The following is a 10,735-nucleotide window of genomic DNA, read 5'->3' as shown; positions in this document are numbered from 1 at the left end:
CAACTATTGAAATTTTCTAACCATTGCTTAAAATATCTAATAGATCCGCAGAAGAGATGAAGTAAAATCTCGGATAAATTAATCTTTTTGTTTCCAAGTAGTCTGTTAAAGCTTTCTCACAGAGATTTAATTGGACTTCCAACTCTTCCAATTTTTCCAGAAGTTTCGGACGGTTGGTTGCTTTCACAATATTTAAATTGCTTAGCATTTCTCTCAGAGTTTCCTTTAAACAGGCATTAATTTATATAATATAGTATCTTTATCACTATTCTTTTATTAGCTTCTTAAAAAATCGTAATTATTATATGGATCTTGATTTAGACAAATTTTTTTTTAAACGTAGTCTTTCTTACTGAAAATTTAATTTTAATAAAAAATACAATTACCGATAATTTAAATTATCATGCAGAGTTATTTTATGTTACACATTATTGAAAAAAAACCTGTCTGTTTAATTAAAAGCTTGAGATTTTGAACTATTGTATCATGTAATACTTGCTTAAAACTGCAAAAATGTGTTTGTTTTGCAATAAATTTTATAGGTCAATTGAATTTGTTCCTACTGTTAAGAAAAATTAATATGAACCCTCACGGGCCGCAGCCGACTTTCTCCATTGGCTGCGGTACGGGAATCGCGACCCCGAGGTACCCGAGTGCACGGGCACGGAGGAGGAGTTATCCTCCCGCCGGATCCCGGTGGTGGCGACCCACACAGAGAAGCCCCGCCTCCTTAATTGGGGTGGGAGACCCACTTTGCGCGGCCTGCGGTGGGGGCGTCGCTGGTGTGGTTTTGGCAGCGCCTTGGAGGTGGTGTTGACTCCCTCCGAGATGGCGCCCCTCTCTCCTCGTACATCTTGAGGGAGGGTCCGGCACTACCCCGCCCCCCTCCCTCCCGGGGGGTGTCCATTAGAATTTCCCCACGGTAAAAAAAAAAAAGGAAGAATTAATATGAAAAATAAAATTGTCAAAAAGAATGTTGCGAAGAATGGTAGTAAACTATTATAATAAATATTGCAAAGTAGGTACTTTAAACTCCCTGTCAATTTTTTCAAACCGCTTCGATTCTTCCGGAAGTTGGCTTCTGATATCTTCAGAACCAATGAAAATACTTTCGAGATGCATCCACGCCCGTTGTACTTCGAACCATGCGTTAATCACTGCATCCGCGTTGTTCAATTTTTTCTGCCAATCAAGAATTTCGTCGAAAAAATATCCAACGTATTTTGACCCTAGCATAGTCTGCAGTTGTACCTATTACGAATCAATTCAAATATAATACACTCTGCCCGTAAATTAGTTGTATGAGAAATAGACAAATGTTGGAATTTTAATAAACAAGTAAAATACAAAGAAACGCAAAAATGAAATAACTAAGAAAGGAATGTAATAAAAATGCTGTAAATATGAATGTGTAATGAATGTTAAATAGCGGGTAAGTCATTTGACGATGTTCACGATTTAATTTGCATTATAAATATCAAATACGTAAAAGTTACAATAAATTGTGAAACCTTTACGGAATTATTATTGCTATAATTGCGATAATACAAATTGCAAATATATTACACCGTAACATGTATAATGCTGAAATTTAATCAATAGAATACTAATCTTTGAAGATTACGATTTATTGAAAGAAACTAATATAAGAGGTTATAATAAATTCCTTTTAAAAGGCGATAATTAAATTACATCCGATTATGCTACTTCATTGTGTATATATAAAATCAATGATATGAATTAATGTTAGCTAGCAGGAAGCATGTCTTTCCTATATACCAGGTGAGGCATTTATAATAAATATGCATATATATAAAAATTATGAGAATCTTAGGACGTTACCAGATTGTCTTCAAGGGTCTCAATATGTTCCTCTTCAATTTTGAGAATATTTAATTTCGTACGTTCATATATCTCTTTGCCAAATTCGAGAGTACTCCAAGTATCGTGAAGTTCTTTCAACACCTTTTCCATTGCCATCTCTTTTACCGATTTCGCGACAATATTTTTAACTTCTTCTTCATATTTATGCAATTGTAATTTTAGTAAATCCTCCAATGTAGTGTTGTCGGTCATACTGAATGCTACCTATTATAAAATATAATTGAATTTACATTAATTCCCAATGTTATAGCGTTAAGCAATTTAACTTTGTAATAATCTCTAGCAATTCATTCTTATATGCAGATTGTAGAGCAGAGCTCCCCTCCCGAGGTTCCCCCACTATGCGACTGAGATAGTCTCGCTCGAGTTGCGTCGAGGTGGGAGGAGCACGCGAAGAGTCCTCCCACCACAACTCCAGCGACTGCCGTTGGTTTATGTTACACTCCCACGAGTTGTGGTGGGAGGACTCCTTCTCGCGTCCTCTCGCTGCGCCGTAACTCGAGCGTGATCATCTCAGTTGCATAGTGGGGGTACCTCGGGAGGGGAAATTTGCTCGTGAGCAAGAAGCTACGCAGCTCTGTTGTAGAGGATGACCCACGTAAGTGTCGCTATAAAATTTCAAGATCATTCCTCTGTATAATAAACGCTACAAAAATTTAACCAAATATAATGAACTCTTTTTCAAATTACACGTTACAAATCTCAGCTTTTAGACTATACGTGCATAGTATGATAAGTACATATAAAATCAATTACCTTCGTTTCAGCCATTAATTCTTTCCAATGTCTGTCTCTAATTGCTGGATTCTGCAATTCGGAAACAGCTCTCAACGATGCCATCATGTTTCTTACTTGCGCTTCAACGTTACTGTACAACACCCAAGAACGCACATCTTTGTCTAGATCTACGAAGGAAAATATTAGTTAGTCGCGTTGTATTTTCAAGTGATCAGGTAACTCGCGTATTGCAAAAAGTCTGTACTGTCAATGCATATGCATAAAACGAAAGCTTTTATGTCAAATAGAAATTTTGTTACATGTAAAAATTCACTTAAAAACGCACAATGTTGTTCGATTAAAATTTGTGCTACGAGAAGCTGAAAAAAAAATTGAAGCTTTTTGCTGTTTCTGTTTGACTGAAAAGTAACACCAATGAGACAAAAGTACTTATTTACGTCTCAATTCTCTGAGAAGTTTCTTGCACTCTTGGTCCATCCATTCAATGTCGAGCTTCTTCCACGTGGTCTTCTTCCATTCGTTTAAAGAAGTTTCAATTACATACACATAATCCCACAGAGTTTTCAAAAGTTGCATCTCCTTTTGTATTTGCTTGATCACCTTAAATTCAGGCATTTCTTGTTCGAAAATTACCGCTTGATCGTGCAAATCCTTTTCTTCGCTTAGGAATTTCAAAACTTTTTCGTATACCTCGTTCAATTGTTCGTAAGGCTCTGTATAATCTGGACTGTAATAATCATTAGTAAGTTTTTTTAAACAAATAAAAGAGTATTAAAAAGATATTCGAGATTTTTAGAAATCATTCAAATTGCTTCTACAATGTCAACAACCTTTTCTATTGCACATAGAGTCAGATCTTTGGGTCTGAAAGCTTTAAACAAAAACTATACCACATAGAGTTCTTTAAATTAACTCGTTTAACTGAAAAACATGATATAAAATATTATCAAAACGTTTCAATAATTTATTGTCTTTATTTAATCAAATGTGAAATTAATTTTTGAAGAACAGTATTCTAATGACTACAGTGAAAAGAATTTAAGGAGAAATATTAGAAACGTAAAATGATAAAATAATATAAAAGATAAATTAAGAGAACAACTTATACGAATATAAAATGTTCTATAAAAATCTTGCTGTTAATTTACTTGAAAACGCCTTTTTTATGGAATTCGTCCATGAAGTGTTGTTGTTTGAAATCATAATAGCTTAGCCTCTTCTTCAGAAGTTCAATTTGACGAGTCATTAAAGGTTGAACGATTTGCTTAACTTGAGCAGCCACTTTCTTCAGTGTTTCCCAACTTACAGGCAATTCTAAGAGCCAATCAAATATTTTCTGGTCTAAAGACACGTTATATTGTTGCAGAAGTTCTATTGTTTTCTGAAAGATATTTACCACGGTTAATCTCAGCGAAAACTGTTTAAAACGATATCGACGAGATATGTTTGGTACAAGAGTAATTTTATAAAAAGTATTACTTCTTTCGTACAATTTTTATAGCCGTTTCAGTACCTTACCTTAATAGGATCGAACATATCCTCAATTTCGAATTGACGATCTCGCACTTCTTTTAAATAATATATAGTCTCCAAAAGTGCGTCGTAATCATCTTCATGAATAGGCTGCGAAAAGTTCTCCATTGCTGCTTTCAAAAACTCTGACAAATTTTCCAATCTGACGATAGAAAGAAATAGACATTATGTTATTAAAGTTTAAGTACCGTGTAAGAAGTAGAAATGCGAAAATATCTTCTTTTTGTATTCATTCAAATATTCCTTGCTCGCTAAGGAAGCTGTATATAGAGGGTGAGCCACATAAAACAGGCCACCTAATCATCTTCTCTATATAGTCTAGTAGAGGGGTTATTTATAGGGGTGGACTCTTCTTGTAGCTATGGTGGTGCGAGAAAATTTTTATACGTTATTTAAGTGGCTTCAAAGGGTGAATAAGATGGAAGAAAAATTGTTTTGACGGAAGAAATGGTAAAAAGCCAAAAGAAGTTTCACATTTGATTTAAAATTGTAGAGTTATATTATTAGAAGCAAATATATAAATTTATGTAAAAAGAAAAACACAGATGACCTTGAATAAAACAGAAAAATGGCGTTTATAAAAAAAAATGTTTCTTCCATCCTATTTACCCTTTGAAGTCATTTAAATTGCGTATTAAAATTTTCTCGTACGACCAGAGCTAGAGAAGATAATCAGATGGCCTGTTTTACGTAGCCTACCCTATATAATAATTGCGGATGCAATTGTGCCTCCTGGAAGTTGAACTCAAAATTAGAATTTTCTTTTTCATGAACTTTATAAGCTTTTATGTTGGTCCTCTTTACTGCGGACACCAGTATCGATAAATTTTTAATACCTTCAGCTGTAATTTAGAACTTACAAGGAAAGTTCGATAACCTGACAGTTCCAAAAATATTCGAAACTGCAGAAATGTAGTTCATTTGACGCTAATAACAAAACCATTTTTTGTTTCGGTACTGAAACGGTCCTAGGGGTGAAAACACCCCATCAATGAAACGGTGATACTTACGAAACCGTACAAGATATGAAAAAAAAGTTAAATATACAGTTGCGTGTTTTTTAGTGTCCTGTATTGTGGTGGTAAAGAATTTTCGAAAAACATTCTTTTTCTTTCAAAATTTACCGCCAACGCTGTTCATTTTTTGGAGGGGTGTTTTCACCGCTAGAAACGAAAAATGGTTTCGCAATTAGTGTCACTTGAACTATATCTCTGCAGAATTTCAAATATTTTTGAATTTTCAAGTTACCGAACTTCCTCTGTTAGAAGAATTTATTTCTCAACGTAACAATCAAACATCGAATAAAACAACGCGTCGAGGCCAAAATTAGATCCTTATTCCGGTAACGCATTAAGAAACGATTTCTCTTGAACTGTTGCTTGTGAAATAGGTACTTTAGTAGTTTCCCGGAATATGAAATGAAATGATTCCAAGTCAAATATCCGTTCATTATTCGGTTGCGTAAATATACAGGATTTGTGCCAACAGTTACGGTCACGATTGTATTTTCAGAGAAATCAACTTTATTTATGGTTGGAGGTCAAAATGTGATTCTCGTTTATAGAACTCTCCTTTTATAGACTGCTCGGGCAATAAGTACATGCGTACGCGTCCAACGTATTAATTATTTTCCATAGTTTATGGTAAACGGTAATTTAAATAAATATTTGATTTCCTTCGTTAACGTTTTCCTTTGCTTTGACGAAACGTAGTTATCAAAGTAATGCTTCTTAAACACTGATGCATTAATAGACAAAAAACAGAAACGAAAAGGAAGAAATAACTAATATTTGTAAAAATGAATGACTATGTTTGTATTTCAAGAGAATTAGCTTCGTAGACGTTCCATGTCATAATTCGCCATACGTTAAAAAATTCGCACGTTTTATTAATAATATTATAATTGATCGAACACCTTTTCCAAAGTTGTTTTTTCGAGATTTCAGGGTCATCTGCACTTTTTCTTGTTCCGTAAGAAATAATTTTTTCTACACAATATTATTATCCCAGATAGCAGACAACGTCTTAAGGATGTCCATTTTTAAGTTCATTGGTAAGATCTAAAAACGTATAAAAATCACGTCTGTAAGACGTTTTTAAGACGTTTCTAAAGCCAGTGCATGGTATTTCACAGCGCCATGTTTCGAAGACATTTTGATTTGTAACACTGGACGTCGTTCGGAGAGACGTCTTTAAGACGTTCACAAAACGTGTGTGAGCTATCTGGGATATAGAGCTTCCACAATAAATTTAGCAAGCTATATTTTATGTTTTCGAAATAACTTTGAACGTGAAAAATTTCATTTTTATTAGGTTCGATGTTTTTCCCGTTGACCGTTGAATTCGTTTTCAAACAGGCTATCGTGTACTGGAAAAAAGGAATAAAATTCCATTTAAAAACTGAAGTTGACCCTTGTATATTACTGACCTCTTCCAAAAAAAAAAACGTATTACTACTGTATAATAACCCCCACGAGTATGTATCTTTTTTAGGAAACATTTTTATGAAATTTTAAATGTACCAGAAATATTTTAGGTTAGGTTAGAGAATGTTAGGTGAAACACCCTGTATAGTGTACATTTGTCTAAAATATATTTATCATGTTATGATTATGTAGACTGGATATCTCTGAAAAATTATTGTGATATTTCACCAGAAACTCAGCTTAATCAACGTCATTGTAGAATCCATTAATATACGGTGAACGTCTTTCAATTACTGTATGTATATAGTGAGAGAATTATTAAGATTTCAACTGTAAAGCTTCATCAATTTGATACGAAAACAGAAAAATTTCATTACTCAGTAGTGATGGTGTTAACCAAATGTTCCTTCAGCACGTTAGCCCATTTGCAAGTTATATTCAAAAGGGTTTGCTTAAAAGACTTCAAATCGAGTTTCAGCCATCGACAAAAGACCTCTTCATTAGGCATTTGATCAATTTGCTTGTACAGGTCCATGAAGTAGTCAATTTCACGTTTAAAGGTTGCTAAATCTGGCTTTTTGTATTTCATATTTTTAGGAAATAAGTTAAATACTCCTGCTTATTGTCCTGCCATAACCACGAGTAGGTATCGTATTTCTGGAAAGAATTAGTTTTCATTGTTTGCCTATTTATCGAACAATACAGATGCTATTGCAAATTAAAAATGGAGAATATAATAATTCTGACAATGTGATATTTTCAAATCAAACTTCAAACGAGTACCTGAGCATGTTCTTTAACTTCTACCAAAGCAAGTTTTGCTCGATTGCAAGTTTCTTCCAGCATGAATATAATTCCGTCTTCTTCGGCAACGTCAATCTTTGAAAACGAAAGCAAATCAACAATGGCTTCTATCTAATAAAAAGTGACTCGATGAATGATCATTTATCGATCAACATTGTATAAACTCAAAAAAAAAAAAAATTATCCCAACATACAATTTTCCATGTACTCACAAAAATATATCAAACTTTCGTTACTTTTGAGCTAACAATTCGTACGAAACTAAGTTGCAAGAATTTTTCAACAAAAATTATTTAAAAATTGATTTACCAAATTAAAAATTGCTTTCGTTAATAGAAGTGTTGTTTAAGCATAATATACCGCATAATTTTCTTGTTCTTCACGTAACTCCGGGTCAACACGGGGAACAAGAGTGCCCATTTTTATCATGTCAAGAAGAAGTGACTCAAAGAACGTGTAGAAACCTTCAGGATCGTCTAATTCCAATGATGGGTGGAAATTGATACTGGGATTCTTTTAACATAAAAAAGAATGAAAACCAACGACTTCGGTATTAAAGTAAATCAAATGTTGCGTCGTGGATTTGAACAAGTAACGTCCGGTATCTACTTGTTGGAAATGCCCGTTGCGTATCAGTGGAGTCGGGCAAGCGTTGCTCCGTTGCGTGTCAAAATTTGATACAGAAATACTCAACGGACTCGATCAGGCATTTGTTGGTTTATTGCCGCCGCATCAAAGGTTGTGGCTAAGCTAATGCTGTACAGATATGCAGTGATGATACGCGAAAAAGTCACACCTACTTAAGGTGCGTATCCATTTCTTGCATATTCGCGTATCATATCACCGTTGCAAAATGTGACAAAATGTGATTAATTTTGATACGCAACGATGTGTTATAAAAAGGGTGTGTGCACGGCTTGTTCCACCGTTGTCACCTTTTTATTATAGGGATTTACGACTCGCGTTCCGAACGGTCGTCGGCAGGCTGTCAGGTGCTCGCGGATTTCGACCGGTATCACCAGCCTTGCGACGTCATTCGGGTTTTGGTTAGTCGTATACAGTACTATTTTGATTGACACTTACGCGACGTTTTATTGCTCGAAGGGGACTGGAACCCGATCTTGCTCGTATCAATATTCTGACGGACAGAGTAACGTTATGTTCAAAATCTGACTTAGAGACTGCCCCCGATCGTCGAAAATCCTGCCCTTTTATACACCGAAAACTAAGATTTTTGGTGGTGGGGAACGCTAGATTTCCGTGGGAATGGAATGTGAGCTCATCCCTTTGCTTGGTGAGTATCGGGGGGGTGCGTGTTAGACTAAACATTCGGCGCCGTACGTTTCGGGCAGAACGCGTACGTAACAGATGCAACGCTTACCTGTCAAAATTGATACGATACGCGGATATGCAACAAATGTATATGCACCTTAACAGCGTTGAGTATCACTGACTGATACGCAATAGTGATGCGCAACGAGTGCGCTAAGCCTCAAACGTAATTTTTTTATTCTTAATTTTCGTCTTATATCGGTTTTTGGAATCACCCCTTAAATTTTGTATCAACAGTTGCCGAAAACCCTGTATATGGGTATACGTAAAGAAATAGAACATTCTCCACTTATAAAATCCTAATTTGTTGTTTCGAAACTTAAAAATATGAGTATTCTAATTTTTGTGGACACTTACTCCCAAAGACATTTGGATTTCAAATGAAGGGTGTATATCAGCTTCAGGATCGGTCTCGTCGAGAATGTAACAAATACTGCAGAAACAATGAAATTTACTAACAAACTTTAATAAATAATTTATGTTGTAAAGTGTGTTCAATGAGAATAAGGAAAAATAATAACATATTTTCCAATGCATTGAAATAAATCTCGCTTAAGTTTTCATTATAACGAAGTAATAAAAAAAAATATTGTTTACAAGTAAACATTAACCATCGAAATTTAAGAAAAGTATAACAACTATTGTTAATCATATATTTGTCATACCAGCATCAAAGTACAATCAATAAGAAGGGAATTTCAAAAATTCTTAAAAAATTGTAAACATTGCAATTTGTTATCAAACTAAAAGGATTTTATGATTTATACATATCAATTTGCATGAATTTTTATATTCGTATACTGCTAAACTTAGGTTTTATTTTATCATCAATTTCTTACAAATAACATTTTTAAGAATTAAAATAATTAGAAATTGAAGTACAATAAACTTCAGTCGAACAGTCCAGGGTATTCGACGATAGTTGGCAGAAAATTTAGGGGGTGATTCTACAAACAAAACTGAGACGAAAATCAAGAATAACAAAATTGTGTTTGATCCTTTGTTTTTTACTTATTAATATTTTAAAATATTCCTGTCGTCGAGCAAACCTCCCTACGTCAACGAATGTAGAGCACGTAAAAACACGGAAGGTACAGTGATTCTCAAATCCAACAACACATGGTTATCAGCTTGTCTTGCACAAGTCGCGAAGAAGAAGACAGTAACATTCAGTGCCGTAAACGAGGTAAAGTGCCGGTCATGTGAGAATCACTGTACCCCCTATGTCTTAACGTGTGTGCTTTATGTTCGTTAGGGTAGGTAAGGTTTGCTCGGCTATAGTGATATTTTTAAATATTAATAACTAAAAAACGAAGATTCAAATATAATTTTTTTATTCTTAATTTTCGTCTTATTATGATTTGTAGTATCATTCCTTAAATTTTCTTTCAATTAACACGGAACACCCTGTATAAATGAAATTGATATTAACCTCGTGGAAACCGCTTGAATAAGCCCTTTGGAAACTAAATTATCCACATAGTACAGATAAGGCTGCCATTTTTCTCGTCTCATTGCTAATGTCTCCTCGTCAACCTCTTCTTCTTCTTCTTCTACTTCCTCTTGCCCTTCCGCTCCTTCTGCTTCACCTGCTGCTTCCTCAGCTGGTCTATACAAAAAATGAATACAAATTTATGAAATAATTCATATTATTGAAATTTTTTTCACATCATTAATTATTTCATCTTTTATGATCTTCTTAAATAACTGTCAAAACGAACTACACAAATGAACAAAAAACTAATTATTATTTTACATTTCTTTTATTATTCTGTTTTTCTTATTACTGTATTTTAAAAATGATATTTTTACGTTTAAAAGTAATAGATCATCAATTACAATAATTATTACAATTGCTTGTCAATTATTTTCTTTAATAAGAAGTATAACAACGTTAAAAGATATAGTCAGTCTACCTTTGAGATATATCTTCAGTTTCTTCTTCAACGATTTCTTCTTCTGTTTTCTTCTCCTCTCCAGTTTGAACTGGAGGTATTATTATGGAACAAACGGCGAAT

The 10,735-nt window shown here is 34.1% G+C and overlaps 1 protein-coding gene across 1 annotated transcript in view; it reads right to left on the bottom strand.

Annotated features, from left to right (window-relative positions):
* Window positions 1-10,735, bottom strand: part of LOC108574009 (dynein beta chain, ciliary-like) — a 40,968-nt gene that overhangs the window by 7,807 nt on the left and 22,426 nt on the right. Inside the window, 14 exon segments of the mRNA XM_017936507.1 lie at window positions 22-223; window positions 1,027-1,251; window positions 1,843-2,088; window positions 2,641-2,789; window positions 3,060-3,349; window positions 3,771-4,003; window positions 4,141-4,297; window positions 6,959-7,165; window positions 7,168-7,238; window positions 7,365-7,460; window positions 7,746-7,898; window positions 9,075-9,150; window positions 10,150-10,326; window positions 10,634-10,703. Coding sequence (XP_017791996.1) covers window positions 22-223; window positions 1,027-1,251; window positions 1,843-2,088; window positions 2,641-2,789; window positions 3,060-3,349; window positions 3,771-4,003; window positions 4,141-4,297; window positions 6,959-7,165; window positions 7,168-7,238; window positions 7,365-7,460; window positions 7,746-7,898; window positions 9,075-9,150; window positions 10,150-10,326; window positions 10,634-10,703 — 2,352 coding nt within the window.

The sequence above is a fragment of the Habropoda laboriosa genome, unplaced genomic scaffold, assembly GCF_001263275.1.
Source record: "Habropoda laboriosa isolate 0110345459 unplaced genomic scaffold, ASM126327v1 scaffold200, whole genome shotgun sequence".
Taxonomy (NCBI): domain Eukaryota; kingdom Metazoa; phylum Arthropoda; class Insecta; order Hymenoptera; family Apidae; genus Habropoda; species Habropoda laboriosa.
The sequence above is the reverse complement of the archived record's forward strand: the minus strand, read 5'-3'. Positions and strand labels throughout refer to the sequence as shown.